Source organism: Branchiostoma lanceolatum, chromosome 8 (assembly GCF_035083965.1).
Source record: "Branchiostoma lanceolatum isolate klBraLanc5 chromosome 8, klBraLanc5.hap2, whole genome shotgun sequence".
Taxonomy (NCBI): domain Eukaryota; kingdom Metazoa; phylum Chordata; class Leptocardii; order Amphioxiformes; family Branchiostomatidae; genus Branchiostoma; species Branchiostoma lanceolatum.
Window position 1 is genome coordinate 556,406 of NC_089729.1, and position 23,355 is coordinate 579,760.

The window sequence follows — 23,355 nt, forward strand, 5'->3', positions numbered from 1 at the left end:
CCCCGTTAACTTTTGTAGGTGACATATCCGGCGCGAGGGGCAAATTCCGCACCACCAAGCAGTTTTCTCATCGTCAATATTTTCCAAAAACTCTTGAGACACCGTAAGCTCTTGAAATTCTAAAAAAGACGTTAAGACGAGCTGCTAGGGGGCCTAAACCTACACCACCGTTTGAGGCATATCAAAACTATCTACCACCAAGACCATGGCATGTCCAGGACAAAAGATTTTTAAAAAGACAAAGAACTTCTGCTGCAATAATCATCTTTGGCCTTCGTCTTCTCAAAACATACCCACAAACCAAATGTCATCACAATCCATCCATAAGTTCTTAAGTTATACTGACCACAAGTATCCAGAAACATGAACTACACAGCCACACTCCCTGTTAGACTATCCAAAAGTACAAACATCTTATACAGAAATCAACTGACGACACATGACGCCTCTGCATGCTCTACCTTCACATAATTGAAGAAAAAAACAACCACTGTGACTTAAAATAGACATATCTCGTTAACTTGCTAAATGACACATGTCCAGGGCTGACCCAATGCAGGGGATGGTCCGGGACCCCCGACATTGTTTCCTGATTTGCTCCCTTTTTACGACATGTTTCACGGCTTTTAGGCCAAACTGATCCGGTTATATGGATGGCATCCTCTCGGCACCCCAAACTGATGCGAGTGCGCGAAGAAAAATGTTTGCCCAAAAAAAGACGTTGCCTTCTTTATATAATAATGTTTTTTATTCACATATGAAACAGTGACAGGGTGGCAGGGTCCCATGCAGGGACCCTGAATTGGTCTGCCTCTTTACACATTTAAAACATGTTTAAAACTACATTAGTACACACTGTTGACGGCACATAAATTGTTAAAATATAAAAAGGATTCTTCTACTAAATTCACGAATTAAAAGTTTTTCGCATTCTTAGCGGATCGAACTAAGCTCGTGACAGCCGGCCAGTTTTTTTTTTAAACTTTATGAAACTAAGTGGACAGGAAGGTTGAACAAATGACTGAACACACAAAACAATAGATTCTTTATTTGTGTTCTTTCATATCTTCTTCTTTGACTTTAGAAACGACATTCGAAGATGTATTGTATTCTTATTTTCCAAGATTATTATCTACAATGTACGGAATATACCTGCTCATTTTTAGTCAGCACGGTCGTAAACTGTTTTGGGGGAGGGAAACGAACGTAAATTGATGCACGCGTGGACGTGATCCAAATAATCAAGTCGTGCGGCCTTAACAAACTTCTGGGACAAGGTTGATGACATGTCGACAACGAGCAAAGACGTGGAATCGAGTTTTTTTAACGACCTCGCTCAGTGCAAGGCCGTAGTGGCCACTCATCGAAGCACTGAACTAATTCTTACTGAAGCAGCATCTCTTCACCCTAGGCCAGAAACATCAATGCTCAAGACAAGCATGACTTCACTGACCCATTAGGAGAAGCAGGGGTTACGAAGGCTGCTCGGGAAATTCCCTACCCCATTTATACCGGAATGTTTTGAGCAACTCACACCGGGGCATGCCCCTACTCTTTTTCGAAAGATGTGGTGGGTTCTTTTACGTGCTCAAGGTGTGGCTCTCCTCAAGCACGGGACCTCCATTTAACGTCCTATCCGAGGGACGTCCCTAGACAAAGCTAGGTACTCCAAAAAGCAATTACTCAAACAACTGGATATGATTTTGGAAACGGTCAGACGTTTCAAGTAGCATCCACTACGTCAGTGACTGGGAGCAAGATCAGTTGAACAGCAGGTTTATAACCACGAACTATGAATTGATATGCAAATAAGGAGAAGACAAATTTTTAGAAGTCCAATAGAAAGCGAATTAGACAACTCAAGACGAGGTTGAAGTAAAAGGGGACATTAGCTCCTATTGTTTTAATATAGGAGCTAAAGCTGGTTTGCCCCCAAGGCTATGTCCCAAGTGCCAGACAGTTCCACCCTTAGCCTTGTTCCACCCAACTTGAGTTGTCTAATTCGCTTTCTATTGGACTTCTAAAAATTTGTCTTCTCCTTATTTGCATATCAATTCATAGTTCGTGGTTATAAACCTGCTGTTCAACTGATCTTGCTCACAGTCACTGACGAAAAGTAGTGGATGCTACTTGAAACGTCTGACCGTTTCCAAAATCATATCCAGTTGTTTGAGTAATTGCTTTTTTGGCGTATCTTCACCTATTACCTGGATGTCTAATCTTCATCGACGTAAAGCTAGGTACTCATTTACACCTGAGTGAAGTGAGGGAAATTGTGTGAAGTGCCTTTCCCAAGGGTACAACGTCGGGTGCATGTCCATACATTACACCACACCGACGCCACAAGTTTTCAACTGTTCACTAAAGAAAAGAGAACCTCGAGTTCAAGCCGACCTCTACGTGCATTCCGTCTCCTCCGTCTCTTCGTCAGGTTTGTACTTCTTTGGAAGTGATTCAGTACCGTCGTAGGTCGACTCATCGATCCTACCATCGACCATCGCGTTCGAATGAAGACAAAGACTGTTCGATAATTTATTATTTTCCATCTTCTTCATCATCATCATCATCATTTCATCATATTCTAAAACAATCAAAGTATTCTATATTAGGATTTCTAAATATCGGACACTTCCATTTTGAAGTGATACAGTACCTCATAGGTCGACTCATCCTACCATCGACCATCGCGTCCGAAATGAAGACAAAGACTGTTTGATAATTCATTCTTTTCCATCTTCTTCATCATCATCATCATTTCATCATAGTCTAAAACAATCAAAGTATTCTATATTGGGATTTCTAAACATCGGCCACTTCCATTTTGAAGTGATACAGTACCGTCGTAGGTCGACTCATCCTACCATCGACCATTGCGTTCGAAATGAAGACAAAGACTGATTGATAATTTAATCTTTTCCATCTTCTCCATCATCATCATCATTTCATCATAGTCTAAAACAATCAAAGTATTCTATATTGGGATTTCTAAACATCGGCCACTTCCATTTTGAAGTGATACAGTACCTCATAGGTCGACTCACCCTACCATCGACCATCGCGTTCGAAATGAAGACAAAGACTGTTTGATTATTTATTATTTTCCATCTTCATCATCATTTCATCATATTCTTAAGTAATCAAAGTATACTAAGTTAGGATTTCTTAAGAGGGCCCTCATTAGAGACTTAGTCAGACACTTCCATTGTGATTCCCGGCAGCTAACTTCAACGAACAACCTCGTGATCTGCGCCTTTGTGAGAAAAATACTCCTGACCAGTGAAAAGATACATTTGGTCGTTGGTTTACATTTGTCGAATAAACTACGAGGAATATGTCAAAAGCACAAGTCAACGATTTATCTACTGAAAGAAGTACAACTTGGAACCAACCCTTCCCCCTAAAAGGTTGGTGACCTCGCAGAGTCCTAGATTGAATTTGAGTTAGCCTTGACTTTACAATGGGAATACTATGCAAAACGTACAAGCCTAAAAGACAAAAAATCACACAAAGGGTAAAAAGATTCGCTTTTTATCGATGAAATTCGTTTAGCGCGGTGTCAAATCGCTCGGTCGCAGCGAGGTCGCCAACGTGTCGCGGGGCCTGTGAGAGTGAGTAAATAACCAAAAGAGTTTAAGTAGTAACAGTATTCGGACTATCATAGGTAATTGGAACGAGCACTTGAACTTTCAAATAAAGCTTCGTCTTTCACAGTAAACTCGTTCAAGATGTAAATGTTTATATTTAACAAGATGAACCTGTGTAGGCGGCAATTGTGACGCGCCGAGGGACGAAAATAGACAGCGGGGATAAAAATAGCCGTTCGTCCGAACGAACATTAATCCATCAAGTCTGGCAAGATCTTAAAACAACACGGACAAGAGCGACGCATGTTGGCAAGGATTCGCGGTGGTACGATGCACCTGTGGTTGGCCGACCCAATGTGACTTATGTCACTTTGATCTTAGCCCTGTCTTCTGTCTTAATTTCTGCTAATGATTAGACGTCTGGGCGTAGTGGAGACTAGATATTTCCTTTGCAGTTCAGCCCAGGCGCGTCTGGATATCATCAAAGCATCGTTACATAAGGGGAAGAGCACCAGTAGCAGAAAAAGTCAAAGTCAAAGTAGCAATGAAGAACGCCGTAACATGATGTACCAGTCTAAAAGCTAACTCTAAATTTCAACTTGTTGGGTTTGACGTCTTTTTTTTTTTAAACAGTGGAAGACGAACGTCGATGAAAGTTAGACATCCAGGTACCGGTAATAAGATTCGAAATGGACAAACGTTTCAGACAGCATCCGTTGTCTTTCGTCAAAATCAAGATTTCCGTTTAGCCACTGACGACAAAAGTTTAGTCACTGACGACAAAGCGGATGTTGCCTGAAACGCCTGACTGTCTCCAAATGTTATCCAGTTGCTTGAGTAACTGTTGCCTTGCATAGTGGATTGCTAAAGATCCTACTTTTATGAGTTTGTTGAACCTGTTACGTTTCCCATGTGTGATCTCCTGTGCGTAAGGCAGTTTGGACTCTATCAAACCGATTAGTGAAGATATTTCTCACCAGTCAGCCATTGAGGGTTAACACACATGTTCTTACTCAGTACAACCGAAGAAGCAGTAAATCTTAGCTTGGGTAAGTAAGACCTTTTACTTCCCACTCACCTTACTAAGGTTCTAGCAGCCCTGCCGCTGGGGAGGGGGCCCGATATGCCACCGACAGCTAGAGATTGTGTAACACCGGCTACCAACTCACAGTGCCCAACTTTAGGACAAGTTGATTGTCCTCCTGCTCTGTTCCTCCTCCTTCGAATTCTCGCCTTCGTCCTCCACCACTTTTCCTCCCTCCTCCTCCTCTTCTTCCTGTTCCTCCTCTTCTTCCTCCTTCTCCTCCTCCTCCTGTCCCTCCTGCTGTCCCTCCCCCCTTCTCTTCCTCCTCCTCCTCCCCCCTTCATCCCCCTCCTCCTACTACATCTGCCTCTCCTGCTCCTCCACATTTTGCGGGGATTCTTCCCAAGAGCATCTTTGAAATCGTCTCATTTCATCTAACATGAAGCCGAGGCATATTACAAATGACTTTAGTTTCCTATCATCCTTCTAAGGTGGTGATACCATCTCAATTATTCCACGCTCAACACTGACTACCTCATCAATAAACCCTTCGGTGATGAGGTAGTCAGGTGGCAAGGTGGTCTTTTGGTTAGGGTTGTTGACTTGGAATTTAAAGGTCTAACTCTAAAAGCGCTGGGTTCGAATCCCTAGCAGGTCTTAGTGCTATGCCTTCGGGAATTTCAAAATACTACTTTCTCACTCGACTTTGGTGAAAATGACGTGGTGCGAGTTCTTGGATGGGACGTTAAACAGAGGTCCTGTGCTTGTCATTTGTTTGATAGCTATACCTCATCCCACCACACTTATCGACAGGAGTAGGGGTCCTTCCCAATGTTAGTGGATAAGTCCTTACAGTCCGGTCTTACACAGCTTGTACATTGTAGGTGCTGTACAAAACTGGTGTGTCACGTCTTAAGGGTAATTCTCCAGATCCATTCACGCAGTTCAGATTTCTTCTATTTTCAAACATTGAGGGCACCCGTTTCGTTCCCTTCGTCTAAGTATAGAAGTGTGGTGAGATGATTTTTGACATCAGTAAGCATAAGGTTGCTGGCCATGCGTCATCAACCTGTGAAACGTCTTAAGCAATCGCTCACAATCCGCCATGCTGTCGCTCCAAGTGCGACTTCCCAGGGAGACATCAGGACATCTGACGAAGATTCGTCAACCCGCTTGATGGCAGAATCTCATTTAAATGACCAGTGGGACTGATGGCTAAGCAAACTTGAGATTAAAAAAAAAAGTTTTTCTAGAACCAGTATGCATTTGCTGTTTTAGTGTGTTGCGCAACCAATGTCACGTTACCAGCGGTAACTGTGGCTGGGTTTGTACACGCATTTTCAAGCACTCCGAGTGTGTTCGGTGTGTGCTCCAAGTGTACTTGGAAACGCGTGTATGAACCCAGCAGCCTCACTATCCCTCCGATATACTCAAACCGAAACTCCACACCTGGCTCTGGCACCTCTCCCGGTTGACAATCAGACTTTTAGAAAATGCTTCCAAAACATTTTGTACTTTACAGGTTTTGATCAAGTCGTGCCGAAAACTTGACAAAGACGTATGTTGCGTCTCTGATTGCTTTCTCTTCAAACCGGTGCCGACAGGAAGAACTTCAACAGAAAAAAAGGAACGACAAAAGGTCACGCGCATTTCCTGTTGCCTTCTCTCTTGAAGATAACTAACTATGGCGTGCCTTTTGTAGATTGTGGCAGTGTTTTGACGACAGCACATTATCAAGTTCACGGGTAAAGAACACATCTCTGTGGACACCTGGAACTGTCAGTTCCTTAAGGACCTTTTCCTGTCGCCCATTGCTCTCACAGACCCAAAACTTCTACGCCTGTCATGGGCACGATGTTGTAATTCTAGACAAAGGTTACATTACTGTTTTGACATCAGCACATGATTTTCTTGTAATGAATACATCCTTTCATTTATTTTCTGTTCCACCTGGTACTGTCAGGTCCGTCCACTAAGCTCGTTTCCTGTCGCCCATTTCTCAGCTCTACGCTTTTCTTTGGCACGTTGTTGCAATATATAGAGATTATTGAATTACTATCCATAAATCAGTAGATGATCAAGTTCACTTGTAGTGAATACACCACTTCATTTCCACCTGTCACTGTCAGTTCTTTCATTTGACGACAAGACTTTAAAGAAAATTTCACTTCCGCCTTAGAGACCTCACATCCTACCCTCCGAAGGTTTGAAGTCACAGAACACAGAAGGTACCTAGTTCTCCTCTATTCTTCGTCTCAATGTTTGGGTGCTCCTCGTGGTGTTTGATGGGTTACGCAACGTGACAATGCCCCCCTCTTGACAACACTACAGGTTCGGGTTCAATCTCTCTGCCTGCACCTGGGTTTGTCAACTCTTTCATCGAGCAGAAAAAGGGTTTCAAAACAGGCTTTGTGGGGCGGATGTGCGGTTGATCAAAGACCCATCTTTAACAGACACCAGATGTCAGTGATGCTCCGCCGAAGCTAACAACATGATTTTTTTGGTGCGGTGAACTCAAAGTCCCGGACCTGCAACGGACCAACCATCGTCAGCTCCGTCCTCAAGCCTGACCTCAACCGGGTCAACAGTTCCGCCACAGCCGGGTCACCATTTCTCCTCAGAGCTACCGACTGTTGAACTTAATATCCCCTAAAACGAGACATCTAGCTGTCTGCAGGGGCGGCGGATCTCCTGGCATGATGGTTGATAACGGGCACAGGCAGGAACCGTACCATCATCGAGATATGTTTCCATTCTAAAGATGCGTATCTAATTTGATCATCATCATCATCCGTCTGCGCGATATCCCAACCAGGGAGTTTGCAGACTATGAACTAGAACCATCATCTCATCCTGAGCCGGTTGCTCGGATGTTGACTCCTTTTTTCATCCACTCCATATCTTCCATATCTCTATAGGAAGGTCTTTTAGCGAGCCCTCAAAGAGTTGATGTGGGTAGATTGGACACGTTCTCCCTAGCCTTGCTTGACCATGTTTTGGGGCCTTAAGGATGAAATGCAGTGTGGGACTTTACTCCAATCTAACACTGCTGCACGCCATCCCCTTGAAGTCTTCTAATGTAAGATCGCCCAATGCTTATTTCCCAATTGGAAAAAGGGACCCAGCCGTTTAGTTCACGGGCTATTTGTTTGGCACATTCGGGAGTGACCCCTACGTGACCCCTATTTTTGGGCCCAGCCAGGACCCCGAATCACTTTAGCTCTGACTTAAAATCAACGCGGAACCCGAGAAAATAGACGCCACGACTGGTAATCGTGCGAGCACCGGGAGGCACCCGCCCGGTACTAAACAGTCCACCGGGCACCGGCGCAATTGGGCCCTAGGCATTACCTGGAGGGTACCATGATTAAGGTTCAAACTTCTGACTTGATATAAGACAACGGCATTTCGTCCGCAATGTCTACCAGTCAGTTTTCATTGTGTTGCATCGAAAATCTAAACCCTCATCATCCCCAAAAAGTCAGGTTTCCCGCCAATTATGCTAATCGCTGAACATTTCGTGACGTGACGAGGTCTCGCCTGTCATGTCCTGCCGGTCTCGTGCCCTAGGCGACCGCCACGTGAATGATGGCTGCGCCCCTGGCCCATATTCTGCCACCGTTTCGTAACACACAGCAGTAGGGCATCCCTACTGTGGAACACGGGGACAATGGACGAAATGGAGCGGAATGCAATCGGCACAGTATCCGCCAGACTCCTCGAAATAGTAGAAATTGACCAAATAGTCAATCCTAGTCCTAATCAAATTATAACGTGTTACTCGATTGCCGGCTAACTCTTTCGGCAACCCAAGAAGCCTAGTGGGGATGTCCCTGTAGCTCAACTGGTATCAGTTTCACAGTTGTCGGGAGTTGTGCTCCTGGTTCCGATTAGTTTGTGACTGAGAGACCCCAGTTCAATCCTGGGAAGGGCATCTTGGTTGGGGCTGCACCCGTCTTTAGGAAGGCACGTACATTGTGGTTCGGGGAGGTGCCTCGAGCACATTAAAGTGCATCTCCTCCCTGTAAAAACGTACCATGCTACGGAAACCGCGAGAAAACTTTCTGCCCTATGTGCCACTAGACACTACAAGGGATCAACAACAAGAAGAAGCATGTTGGGTACTAGACTCTGAAGGACTAAGGACTAAAATTGGCCCATCTTCTTATGACTGTTGTATCAACGTTAGGGAAGTGTGCTTAAGACTAGGTCAATCGGCACGAATTGTCCCTCTGAAATACATTCATCTGATTTATTGAAACTTTCTCCTTGCTGATAATCGTACTGCCCCGCCCACCTCCACCTTCAGACCAAACCGCCGTGTATCATCAGGTAGTACACAGTCCCACTACATTCCGTGTTTACAGATCCTGACCTCTTTCAGTGACCTCATGGCCTCAGCTGCTCCAAACGTCTAGTAGATGTTCAGTAGATAGTTAACGATGGCGATCTGATGCAGCGTTTTCGTTGTTTTTTTTCAATTTCCATTTTACTTCGTCTTTGTCACAGCTGATGGCTTTTAATCAATTGGACAATCATGGATGTGCGTCATACTGCAGACAAATTGAATTATTCTTTTAAAAAACGACCTCCGCCTTTCCTGTGTGAACCAGTAGCAGTGACAAAGCCTGGAGGCTGTTCGTCGAAGCCAACACTCTGACCTGCACACTAAGCTGGGCGCTATAAAGCAGACAAATTGATAAATGAAATGAATAACAAAAACGACCTCCACCTTTGCTGTGTGAACTAGTGTCAGTGACACAGCCCGAAGGCTGTTCGTGGAAGCCAAACCCCTGACTTGTACCCTAAATTGTTACTGTTTCTTCTGTAGTGCCTGGATGCCCTTATGCTAAGGTTGCATTTTAAATCCGGGGACCGGTCGGGCACTCGTTGGGAAAGAAAAGTACGATATAAAAGACAACAAAAGCACAAAACGTTCCAATAATTATTCAAGAGCAAAGCTTGTACATATTCATTGATAAACACTTCAATTTTTCGTTTCCGCAAACAGCCCGGCCGGGCCCCGGTTGGGAAAAGTGACCCTAGCATTCCATAGACGCGACTAGATCTGGATTAGTTCCTTAAATCCATACATTTTCTTTTCAACACGAGAATATGCTGCTAGAAGCGGCGCTCCCTTGTACTGGAGATTGAGATGATCTAGATCCGGAGACGGACTACGTAAGAAACAGGGCCAACACCCGCCCGGTCAGCGGCCGAAGTGGCACAGTGTCTATTAGTATGTTAGGAGTCGATGCGAACCAGGGCCAGGGCGGTGACACCAAGGCCGGATCACATGGCTGTGTATGTTGTGACCGCATTATGAATCTTGATATACATTTATTGATACAACAAAATTACAGGCGCTTCTGTAAGGCCTTATCATACAACTTAAGCTGCTCACAAGTAAAAACACTGATCTCAACATATATCAGATTTATATGCACATAATTACCGTTCACACTACAGTTTCTAAGAGCTGAACGTTATCTAACATACTTACCTAAACAGTATGTGCCTACTGTAAGGAAAGTCAACTAGAAAAATACAATTGAATTTATCTACAGACTGAAGCGTATCAAGTTCGTCCGAGCAAGTGGCAAGCAGGGCGGAGTGTCTATTCCTCAGATGAGACGTCTGTACTTGCCCCAAGAATGAGGTCTGTCCACCGCAAAGATGCACTATGTCAGTATGACAACTGGACGGATACGCTACACCGGAATGCTAGGATGTGCTCTCAACACGCGTCGGAAATAGTAACAAATAAAAACCGTTAAATGCGACTACCCAAAGTTGCCAGACAAAAATAAGAGCTAGCTGATTGAAGTTTACCGGGGAACTGTCACAGAAGTAGTGAAGCAGTCACTGACCCGGTATCCCGGACGCCAACACACATGGAGATCTATAGCTGGGAGAGCACCTTTCACCTACATAAAAAGTAGTCCCAAGGCCTTTTTGTGGCCCTAGGGGCAGTGGGTTGTTATCAACTAGGGCACGATATTGGAAGGTGGAGCCTAACCCTCTCTTAATATTGCCTTTTACATCCCAACCAAAGTCAGGTACCTATTTTGCACCCTGATACACACTGGCAACTGGAAGGGGGGCAATGCATGGAAGACAATTATTCAACTATGATAATTCGGTTGGGGGAAGGAAACATACGGATACAAGCAAACAAGTCAGTTTACCCAGAAGACAACATGTTGAAAGACCTCCACCTTTCTTGTATGGCCCAGTAGCAGTGACACATCTTGACAAAACAAAACTGTCACAGAAGTAGTGAAGTAGGCTCGAACCCAGTATCATGGACAGCAGCACACAGAAGATTTAAGGCTAGGGGCCACCTTTCACCTAAATAGGAGTACTAAAAGGGACACCTTAATACACACTGACGGTTGGGGGGGGTGGCAATGTCTGGATGACATATACTGTAAAAATAAACATGGAGAAATGAATAAGGCTATAAGGAATTAACGCGGACAACTAAGTTTGTGCGTGCGTAGGACAAGAAAGCAGTTGGTATACAGACAGCCTCCGGACACGGCAGGACTGGGTGTAACAATATCAGCCATTCTGTAACATCTTTATAACCCATGTGACAGGCAGGGTTAGGGCGCAGACTACATATGTATCTGTATCTGTATAGCCGGTATAACCGCCCTTCGGCGTAACACACCAGCTTCGCAGGCACGCGGCGCGGCAGCAGCTGGTTATATTACACTGTACGGCCTGTCACACCTAACTTTTGCACATCTGACTGCAATCGTTCTTTGAAGCTATTTAGTGAAGGTGTAGAGGCAAAGGTAGCCTTTTTGAGGCCGTATGAGCAGAGGGCTGTTATCCACCTTGTCTAGGGCACGGTATTGGAAGGAGGAGCCCATCCCTCTCCTTCCACCGCCGTTTACCTCCCCAACCGAAGCTAGTCAGGTACCCATTTTTACACCTGGGTGGAGTGAGGAAAGTCGTATAAAGTGCCTCTCCCAAGGACAACGTGTAGCCAACAGAAAAGCATGATGACTTTCCGTAAAATCATGGACAACAAACAGGCAGTTTCTCTGTATAAACAGATCACAGTGCAGTCACATGGTTATCAAACACGGTCATCTAAATCACAAACCATCCTCTTAGCGAAGCCCAGAACAAATGCTCAGAAAAAGCGCTTCTTGTATAGAATGTCCAGCACCTGGAATGGTTTGAAAGTGTAAAGTAGTTTGATATATTGTCAACTCTGTATAATTGTATATACACAGCCTTATGCTTCTTTTATCATTTATGTACATATGTAAATTCTGTGGTGTTCATATGTGTCATGTAGTTTTGTCCAGTCAGTTTGGAGCACAGGAAGAGTAGCTGTTAAGCTAATTGTGGATCCCAATAAACTCAAACTCAGCTAGCTGGGAATGCCAGGAACCGAACTAGTGACCTCTCGATCTCGTATACGCTAGACTAGCCACTCGACTCCACATACCTACATAGGAGTACTAAAAAGAGACACCTTAATACACACTGACGGCTAGGGGAGGGGATGTCAGACATGAGCTTCTGGTCAATTCAGCTCCATTTGAGGAACTTGGGAAACGTGTGTAGTAACTACAGTCACGCCTGACCAAGAAGATCACCCAGGGGACTGAAAACGCCGGTCTATGTGGACAGGTGGTCACTATAGACAGGATTCTTAATGCTTGTGTCAGTGGGGGAAATTGTCTAAGGGACGGGCACCAAGAAGTGGTCATATCGGCCAGGTGGTCCTTATGCAGAGGTGGTCACTTGCTTGTACAGGTTCTATTGCAAGCATGTCAGCTTTATTAAGCAGAAGACAGAATACGTTGACGATTTTGCAACAGCAGAACGCAGTGGACTACTACTACTAATAAGAGGCATGGTATTGTCGTCGCTATCAAAGATTGGGTTCTGCAAGGGACTTCCATTCGATACATTCGAGCGAGAGGCGGCAAGAATTGAAGATACCTAAAGGATCCTAAAGAAGAAACTTGAAGAGAACAGAGGATGTGGCCAAGTTTGCCAGAAGAAAAGGTCGCTGAATGCGGCCTCTCGTACCCTGGCATAGCCCGAACTGGTCCCGGACAGACTATAGAACTTCACCCGCAACTGTTCCTGCCTTGCCTCCTGAGTAAACCTGAGGGGGATGGGGTAAACTTCACGAGGGGAAAAGTAGAGAATACGGTAACGAAAGTTTATCAGGAAGGTTTGGTTGGCGGTGGCGTAATGGGGCGGTGTTTGGCACAGACGCCCTGGGTTCGAATCATCTGACATGCCCCGTTGACCCTGTGCCCTAGGCCTTGGGAAAATACACTTTACACGGATTTTCCCAGTTAACTGTGAGTGACTTTGTCTGGATTTGCAGCTTGTACTCTTCAGTACAAACATTGCATGGTGTGTTACGCCACGAGGCGGATTTACTTGTATGCAATACAAACAAACAAACAGACAAACAAAACCCAGCAATGGTTCCACCTACCCACCCCGCTCCCCGTGTGTAGTAGTCCTTGCATGTTTGGAGCCCGGGTGTAACACGTGCCTCTCACGTGGCGTACTGCCAGGAGTGGGTGTGTCCTCCCCAGGAGGTCGATGACCTAGCGAACTTCACGGACAAATCACTCGACTGCATGGGCAAACTGACAACCGGGAGCGAAGGCGTGGGGAGTAAGGCTGTTAAGAGATTAAGCTGAATATTTCCAAAACGTCACGGCTTCTGTAGCAAATAGAGTAAGTATCTCCCGACTCCTGTGCAAGCTTGAGAATCGTTCTGATGCAACCGGCGGCTGTTTTTTCTAAAACTTTTTCAACTAGTTCTGGAGCAATCTTGTCTGGCCTCCAAGTCACAACGTCACTTCCTACATCCGCTGAGGGAAAACCATAAACAATCTCAAGCATCACGTGCGGAGATCTGACGCGAGGGTCTGAGAGAGATATGCGTTCTCTCCGTCTCATTGGCGCAACTTGCCTGACGTCTTGCCCGTCAGAGGGAACGCGAGTCTTTGACCCTGACCGTCAAACCCGTCATGCCTGCGTCCGTCTTCGCCAAGTGGAGCGAGCCAGGTCTTATTTAAGTCGCTGTCACGTTGTCCGCCACTACACAAGTCTGTGGCAAGAAGAGTCGGACGTCTTCACGCATCATGGCCAGCCCGAAACTGCAGACAAGTCCCACCCGGCTGTTCGTGGGCGACACCACGTACGGCCTGGCCCTCGTCCTCGTCCTACTCCTCGTCTTCATGAACAAGAAGAGTCGTCGGGCGGGGAGGTTCCCCCCGGGGCCGCCCGCCTGGCCACTCCTCGGGCACCTGCCGCTGCTGGGCCGCCGGCCGCACGTGCGGTTCTCGGAGTGGAGCCGGGAGTACGGGCCGGTGCTCGGGGTGAAGTTCGGCCCGCAACAGGTGGTCGTGCTGAACGGCTACGCCGCCGTGCGCGAAGCGCTGGTGACCAAGGCTGAGGTCTTCTCCTCCCGGCCGGACCTGTACCTCATGCGCCTCTTCAGCAACGGGAAAGGTAGGCACTGCGCTTCCTAACCTAGACACAGTTTCAGCTGTCGGCTTTAAGTGTATGGGTGGACCACGGAAATCAGACATAGAAGATGAATTGTTGTGTTTCCGGACTTTGACACGATTTAACCGGCATCCGCTAGGATCAAAGAAAAAAAAGAAGAAGCTATCTGACCTAGATTCATTTCAGATATTACCTGTTGGAACATTAATCATGGAAAAGAGTTTCATAAGATACAATTTGTTATGTCCTTACCTAGACACAATGTAGGTCTCTGTTGTAAGGATCAACCGCTAGAGTAGAGTGAACCCAACATAAAGGAAGGCATGTTCTTTACGATGCCATGCATAACACGTTACTGTACAAGCAAAAATGTAAGGCTAAAAGTTGATCGAATTTTTTTGTCGAATTCCCGGTAACTTTCTAACTTCTAAATTTTGTCACAAATACATAGATGATCCATTCTGAGATCGCCTGATTCAGTGATATAACAACAAGCCGTGCATAATAACAGAACAAAACAAGGGAAGCGAACACTTGTCACTACGCTCTCCTTTTCCTAGAGTTCACGGATGCGTACGTAGCCGAAAAATAAGACATTTCTCACAAACAGACGTTGAACATTGGTCATGCTGTTCCGAGCTAATCTACCAGCACGGTATGCCTAAACACCTCACCCGAACTCACCCGGCTCTAATATGCAGCCCTGGCACATTGTCTATGCAATTATGAATACAAAACACGTAACAAGTCTTAAGTATTTGCCATTTTTTAAAGGTCTTTGTCCCACGTACACTACCTATCAGACCCGGATGAGTTCAGGTGAGGTGTTTAGGTGTTCGTTGATCCTGTTTCAATTTTGCTGGGTGGTCGACCCGTCAGATGGGTTGACATTGAACCAACTGCACAATCTGCAGTGGAGGTACCGGTGTGTGTTGCTGTCCTCGGCCTATCACAGTAAAACCTACCGTTAGGACGGCTGCTTAAACCCGAGCTCACCAGGTGGTACATGTTACGGTTCAGTCTTCAAGGCTGGTTCGGACCGCCGTAAGTTCAAAGTCACGTATGACGTCACGGTCGCTGGACGTGAGTTAGTTTGGCCTTCGCCCCTCGACTTGTAGAAAGGTCCGGAAACAGGGGCTGGACAGCTCGGCCTCCCGAGTACACCCGACGGGCCGTGGCTAATCAGGGACCCGCAGATGGTCGGTATTAGCTGCGGGATCAAGGCTCCTTCTGACGAACGAACGTTTAGCTCCTGTAGCCAGAGTCCAACAACAATTTACGATGACTCGCTACCGCACATCAGCTCTGGCCTTCCTTCGGGACAAAAGCTACAGCTTGACCTCGCTCTTTAGACCGACTGACACTAGCCCCCTTACTAGCTAGGCTCTACGGGTCTGGCTTTTTTCTAATGATATATTCCAGCACTATTGCACTCGGTACATTGTATGGAGGCTGGCTGGAATCAAGAACTTAGTGCAATAGAAGTGGACCAGGTATACCATTAGGAAAAAGCCAGACTCGTAGAGCCTTATAAGGAGACTAGACTGGCATCTCACCAGTAACGTTAAGTCAGGGTTCCTCGAAATTCATTTTCATCTCTAGTTGTTTCTTCAAAGATTTAAAAAAAAAACAAGTTATTCAAAGGTTCTACTACTACTACTGCTGCTACTAAAGAAGTCCCATTTGTGATTTATTCCAATGTATAAGGGAAAGTGATCTCGGCCCAGTTTTACCTGACTGAAGAGACGCCGGTCGTGACAGGACCCACAGACGATGTCCACAGTATTGACAGGCTCATTGCACGGGGAAATTCCGCAAGCTCTTGTCGATAATACCCCCATTCCGCGCTCTGCGACCTCAGCGAGCGCTCAACGAATTTCATACATAAAAAAAAAACAAATATTTCTACTCCTTGTGGCTTTTGTTGTCTTTTCAGCAATACTTAAACATCTTGTATGTTATTCAAATGATGAAATCAAGAATTAGATTGGACCAGATTGACTTCGTCCTTTTTCTCATGATGCTTTATACTCTGCCTTCAGCCTCTGTCACTACTATATTGCTTACAAGTAGCCTTTGAACAGAAGTTTACGACAGACATATGAATATTAAGTTAAGGCCATGGCTGCATAGATAGCTTTGTCGTGGATTGCTTTAGCAAGCCACGTGCAGTCACACTTTCGTTTATTTGTTTGTACTACATACCCGGTAAACCGCCTCATGGCGTAACACACCAGGTTTGTACTGAAGAGTACAGACTGCAGATCGGAACAGATTTATTTCATCGACTCACAGATTCATCAAAACAGTTTTAGATTTGTGGGTTTTTTTTTTAACATGGCCAAATAAACTGCGTAGATGAGCTTTTATTTCATTGTTACACCATTTGTTGTGGCAGAAATCGGGGGCAAGGTACCAGGTCTTCAGTGCTATCCATTTCCATCTCTCTTCGACATGCTTAGGGTCTCTAGGGTCACATTTCCAAACCGGGGCCTGGCCGGGCTGTATACGAAAACGAAAGATAAAAAGTGGATATCAAGAAAATACACAATCTATAGTCAGGAGTCATTTTTGACGTTTTGTGGCTTACTTTTGTCTTTTATATGATATATTTCGTTCCCGCAAGCTGCCCGACCGGGCCCCGCTTTGGAAATGTGACCTAGGCATTACATTGTGTTCTCTTCCCGCACAAAGTTCGCATGAATTGTAAGGGCTCGTCATGTGTAGTCCGCTTATGCATGTTTCCTCTCTCCCCCAGGAATCGGCCTGGCCCCTTACTGCGCCCAGTGGAAGGCCCAGCGCAAAGTGACCGACCGCGCTCTGAGGAACCTGGGGGTCGGGAAGCTCAGCTTCGAGCCCAAGATCATGGAGGAGGTAGGAGACTTTTTTTATTATTATTTTTGAATTTTCTAATACTGTTTTAAAACCCTAGTCCTGTTGAGCCCGACAATTGTCGGTTTGCACATGCTTGTTTTGTACGCTAGCCCTGACAATTGTCGGGTTGAGGATATTTCTAGAATGCCTATGTTGCAGCCGCGCGGCTGTTGCAAAGCGAAGTAACTAAAAATGAGCAATATCAAACTAGTACCCTTTGTTTCAAATGTGAATGGGCACTTCAGCAGTGGGGGTATACTTTTGCTCTTGAAATCCAGCAGGACAAGGGTTAAAACAGCTCCGATTGTCCCTTAGCCATGGTCTCTAGTCCAAATTCACATACATTTGCTGATTGCTTGTTCAAGGTTCGTCCATGGCTCTGTACATCGCTGTAGGTACACAATCTGTTTTGATCATTTCTTACCAAACCCATTCCGACTACATTACATCTATTCAGTGAGCGAGAGTGCAGATAATTCTATAGAAATGTATATCTCTATAGATTCCTTTCCTAAAGAACGTAGACTTTTGATTCTTAAAGTTAAATGCCTTTCCCGCACCAGATGGTGCATAGGGCGGCGCCCATCTCCGTTTCAGTAGCCCTTGAGCCACACAACTTTGTGCAATTTTGATGCTTACGCATGAATTGATATTTGGTCAGGTGGAAGACTTCGTCTCGGCAGCGGAGCGGTACGACGGAGCGGCCTTTGACCCCAAGTACCACATCGCCGTGGGGGTCCTCAACATCATCTGCCACCTAGTGTTCGGCCGACGCTTCGAGCACGACGACCCGCTCTTCGTCAAGCTGTACAACGCACTGGAGGACATCTCCCGCCACGGCGGCTCCGCGCAGCACCTCAACATCTTCCCGGTCTTGCGTCACGTGCCCGTCCTCAACGCAGGCGCAGTGCACACCATGCGCGCGGTCCGGGAAGGCCGAGACTTCGTCCGGGAGATGATTGGTCAGCACAGGGCGACCTATGACCCCGAGAACATCCGGGACTACATCGATGCCTACCTGCGCCAGCTGCAGAAAGAAAAGGAGGACGGAGAGAAGAGCGCCTCCTACCTCTCTGACGAGGAACTGGAGCAGAACGTCTTCGACCTCTTCATCGCCGGCAGCGAGTCCACGGCCACGACCCTCCAATGGGCGACGCTCCTCCTCATGGTTAACCCGGAAGTACAAGAGAAAGTTCAACAGGAGCTCGACGACGTGCTGGGAGGCGGCCAGGCGTCGGTGCTGGACCGCGCGTCGCTGCCCTACACCCAGGCCGCCATCCAGGAGATCCTGCGGTTCCGGCCGTCCGCGGCCTTCGGGCTCCCGCACGCGACCACCGCCGACACCACGCTGCAGGGGTACGACGTCCCCGCCGGAACACAGGTGCTGGTCAACGTGTGGGGCATGGGCATGGACCCGGCGCTCTGGCGGCACCCCGACACCTTCGACCCGACCAGGTTCCTGGACGGGGAGGGGAAGCTGTCGGTCCCGGAGTACTTCAAGCCCTTCCTAGTCGGTAAGATATGTGATTTATAACTGCTATCAAATCATTCGTCACGTTAAATGGAAGGCCCCGTCCCTTAACGCTTTTGGGGCAAACAACTGCGTTGATGCCATCGTCACAATGGCTTACCAAAAGGACACCATAAGGGCTCGGATGGCAATGTTTGTGTTCATCAAAACCGCCCGACAACCCTGACACCCCCCTTTTGCATGCACGGACAAATGAACTAATACCACAACAGAGGCAAATGACGTCGATTTGATGCCAAACACTCGATCGTTGCTAAGTTCGATCGTTGCTATTAAAGTTCGATCTCTGATAGGTTCGATCTTTACTGAATTCGACCGTTGCTAAGTTCTATCGTTGTTAAGTTCTATTGTTGCTGAGTTCGATAGCTGCTAAGTTCTGATGTTATCTAATTCGATCGTTGCTAAGTTCGACCAAGGGTTCGACCGTTGCTAAGTTCTACTGTTACTAAATTCCCATCGTTGCTAAGTTCTACTGTTACTAAATTTGATCGTTGCTAAGTTCGACCGTCACTAAGTTCGATCCTCCCTGTCCCGCCCAGGTCGCCGAGCCTGCATCGGGTCCCAGCTGGCGAAGATGCAGCTCCTCCTGTACATCACCACCATCCTGCAGCGCTTCTCCCTGCGGCTTCCGGAGGGCGCGCCGCCGCCGAGCCTGGACGGGAGCCTCGGCGTCATCCTGCAGTGCCCGTCCTTCCGGATGTGCGCTGTGCCCCGGTAGTGGTCCCCTTCCCAGCATCCCTTTCCGCCGCGCATGCGTACAGAGTCCGGAGATATCATAGCCGCGAAACGTCGTGTCGTAAAACTGTTAATATCTACTGTTTTAAACCGCTGTTTTAAACTCAGATGTTGTTATATCTTGGACCTGGCACACTACCTCCTTCTGAAGCAAACAGACCTCGGGTAAAAAAACAGCACATTGCCGTGGTAAAGAAAGAGTTTATCCTGAAGCAAATATTCACATTATACCTCCATTCGTTTCCTCCAAATAAACCATAGATGTATGGATAATATGTCACCTGTATATATAGTCGAGAACAGTTGTGTAACTTATTGAATTATGAAAAATATATGCTGTATATAGACTTGCGCTATCTTTTAAACATATCAAACAGCGCGATGGAATGTTATGTAAGAAAGGAACAATTTAGGCAAAGAATGATTGAAATGTCACCAGGGTCAGGATGAAAAAATGTAAACCAACTTACAATCGTTTGTTTTTAATTACTTCAGACAAGGAAATTAGTCTTCTAGACTTATCCAGGATAGTTTGCTGATATTTATAGTTTTGTGAGGTGAACAATTACTACACTTGTCCACAATGTGTGCGTACAATTGCCTTAGTTACCAAGAAAGATTTGGTTAAATGCATTTGCTGCATTTTTTATTTGTTACTAACTCTGTTGTCAACGATGTATTTTGAGTATTTAAGAAGGAAATGTCTATATTTCTGTAAAGAATATATTTATGCATGTATGTAATGATATATATTTATTAGAAGTACATGTATATGAAGACAGAAGATTCTAGACTAAAAGAATTGCAGTAAAATTGTGGAAACTATCTTATCTTCATCCATTGTGTACAACAGATGTGAAATCTCACCAAGTGGAGATGGAATGACTGGAAACACTGAAAGGAACATGATTAAACTGGCGTTAATCTCAGCGAATTCAAACCCATGGTGTGGTGTGGTTTGTTTGTATTGCATACCCGGTAAACAGCATCAAGGTGCAATACACCAGGTTTGTACTGAAGAGTACAAGCTGCATATCCGGACAGAGTTGTTTGATCCACACACACCGGGAAGGACCCCTACTCTTTTCGATAAGTGTGTTGGGTTCTTTTACCTGCTCGAGGTGTGGCTCTCCTCAAACACGGGACCTCCATCTAATATCTTATCAGAGCGACGACCCTAACCGAAGCTAGGTACTCATTCCCATCTGCGTGAAGAAAGCGGTGATTGTTTCAGTGGTTTACTCCGTAGAGTTTCAAGTCTGTCAAAGCAAACTAGTTTCCCCCTTTTCTCAGCTTCCGGAAAGGTTTCACACATCGCGTTCTTTTCCAGTTCTGTATTTGGTAGGTAGAAGAAAGATAGTAACAATCAAGCAAAGGACGTCTCTTGGTAGTCCTTTGATATCGAAGATGACTGTGCAAAAATGACTTTGTCAGAGAACCCTCTCCTGCTTGTCTTGCTTCGCGGATAGCCACAATATCTAATAAGTTATACCTTTCTTTTCTTATCAAAGGACGTACAAAAGTGACAAATAAAGTACAAACATAAAACGAAGCTACACAGGTAACGTTAATCGTCGTTTGCAGTGTTGGTACCTTCGCCAATGCCCTAGAGTAAACCCCCATGTTGTGACAGTGAATCTTGCCTAACATTGACCCTTGTCGGCCCGAGGCGCTGTCAAAGTAGCCCGGAAAACCTGGGTGCAGCGCCGCACAGACCCCGGTCTTTTCCCAGGCTGTGTTTCATTTGGTAAGGCCACGTCAGCTCATTCACTTGGTTTTCAGACAATGTAGAACTGAAGTGAAGAAAGGGAACAAGTTAAAAGTGGTAGAAAATTTCAAATCAGGCTATATTCACTCCCTAGAACTGTGAAGTGCGTTTCATTCAGATACAAACTTTCCCCGCCAGTCAAAGTCAGGGTTTTGTGTTGAAGCCAGCATTGGATTTTTGTTTTCATTCCCAGAACTAGGAGACAGATTTGGAGTGGGCCTGAAGTAGAATATAGAAAAAAATGTCAGATTATTAGGAGGTAAACTGGCTATACTCACTCACTGGAACTATCAAGTATGTAACTATGTAACGTTATCTATCAGCATAAAGGTAATTTTTTCCTCCGACTCATGCTTTTGTTTCGAAACCAGAATGATATTTTTATTTTTTTCTCCTAAACCAAGAAATCTGTTTGATTTGGCCCGAAGTAGAAATAGTGTGGGAAGACAGAGGTTACATCACTACTTGGCCCGATTTAGACCCTCCTTCTATTTATATCCTGCCCGGTATAACCCCTGACTCCTCTCTACCGAAGCGCAAATCAGAACCATATATCGGGACAAACTCGGGAAAAAACAACACCTCTACAGAACAAGGCTGTTCTACAGGTGGATTTGGTCAACTTGTCACAACGTTTACAATAACAACACAAAGTAGAAATAGTATTTGGCCTCGCCCAAAGTCAACAGGTTTCCCTTTATCTATTATTCTAGAGATCCACGTGTTTGTAATCTGTTAAGTTTGAGGGGATCTACCTCGCAAATACGTCACACGGTGCGTTATCGAGCGAGGTGGGCAGAGAAAATCGCACACAATCAGACAGACGCACGAAGCACCAAGAACAGGGCAATCAGGGATGGCAGACTTCACCCCCTTGCCCTTCCAGTCCCCGCGGACAAAGGCAGCGTCGCTGTTTGGCGATGGCTGCATTGTGTGTACAGTGAATTCGATTGTTTATTTAGCACATATCAAAGATACAAGTGAAAACAATGATACATTCATGATACAAATGAGCAAGGGTGGCCGAAAGCGTACAAGCATATATTTTGGCCACCCAGATAACTACGATTATAGCATAAATGAAATAAACAAAATTAAGTGATAAATATCATAGAATGAAAATGTCAATTCACAGGATGAAACTAAACATAAGTGAAACTAAACATAGACATAGAGATTAACACAAAAGTTAACAGCTAATACTACAAAATAAGAGAACCCCAAAATTCCTAACTACAAGGTTATAATACAAGGAAAGTTTACTCATAGTTTACGTAACCAATCGCGGACACACACGAACGCACATAAGCTAGGTTAGTCACGGCAAAGAGAATACTATCACAGGCGTCTATACCCCCCTTGTCTCGGTTTGTTACTGGTGGAGATTCCCTGATCCAAACGACCTAAAATGGACTGACGGTTATGACGGTGACAAGCATCCGTGTGCACCAGGTACTAGCATACAAGAGTTGATAAGACAGCGTTAGGTCATCTGGGTTTAAGGGTAAGTGTGTTTTGGGAATTTGATTCGACTTCCAGGGGACTGATTTCTCAAAAATGTTTGTGAAAGGTCAAGGTTTTCCATGTGGACGTCGGGGAAATAGATGATAAAACGCCGAGTTACGGCTCGGTCACATAATCATAAATCGTACTGGAGCAATGGCCTAGTGGGTAGAGTGTTCGCCTTGCACACGGTATATATAGGTCGTGAGTTGGATCCCCAGTCGGGTAATACCAAAGACTTTAAAAATGGTACATACTGCTTCCCTGCTTAGCACTCAGCATTTGGGGAAAAAGGGTATGGAAGTTAAATACACACCACTAACTACCAGTTGACTAGCCCCCTGCTGTAGTGATTGCACAAAGTTGTGTGGCCCAAGGGCTCCTGAAACGGACATGGGCGCTGCAGTTTGCGATCGTAAGATTTCTGTTAAACGTTGGTTTAAGTCCTCCCACACCAGACGGTGCATAGGGCAGCGCCCATCTCCGTTTCAGTAGCCCTTGGGCCACACAACTTTGTACAATCACTACAGCAGGGGGCTAGTCCACTGGTTGTGGTGTGTGTTTAACTTCCATACCCTTGAAATGATTTCTTCGGCTGCAAACTTAACCTAAACCACAAACATGAAAATACACAACTCATGCGGACTTGTCTATACGCACAAGTGTGACAGGGGCTTAACGCAGCTGGTACCTAGCAACCTCAAGTACAGAGCTTGCGATTTCCCAGATATACTGGCGTCATGTTTCTCAGCGTGAGTTCCTCCCACAAGGACGAACTCCTCAGCACTTGATAAAGGACATGTCAACAGGGGAGCAGGTTGCATGCAGTGGA

General features: G+C 45.7%; 1 protein-coding gene across 1 annotated transcript; it reads left to right on the forward strand.

Moving 5' to 3' along the window:
- The first annotated feature begins 13,278 nt into the window (after nt 1-13,278).
- On the forward strand, nt 13,279-20,192 carry LOC136440925 (cytochrome P450 2D6-like). Its single transcript, XM_066437109.1, has 4 exons — nt 13,279-14,115; nt 16,871-16,986; nt 17,648-18,500; nt 19,057-20,192. The coding sequence occupies exons 1-4, from the start codon at nt 13,746-13,748 to the stop codon at nt 19,233-19,235; spliced, it is 1,518 nt and encodes a 505-aa protein (XP_066293206.1). The 5' UTR covers nt 13,279-13,745; the 3' UTR covers nt 19,236-20,192.
- The last annotated feature ends 3,163 nt before the right edge of the window (nt 20,193-23,355 follow it).

Coding starts and splice junctions, on each gene's coding strand:
- LOC136440925 (XM_066437109.1), top strand. CDS start 13,746: ATGGCCAGCCCGAAACTGCAGACAAGTCCCACCCGGCTGTTCGTGGGC. Junction 14,116..16,870: donor CCTCTTCAGCAACGGGAAAG/GTAGGCACTGCG, acceptor TCTCTCCCCCAG/GAATCGGCCTGGCCCCTTAC. Junction 16,987..17,647: donor AGCCCAAGATCATGGAGGAG/GTAGGAGACTTT, acceptor ATATTTGGTCAG/GTGGAAGACTTCGTCTCGGC.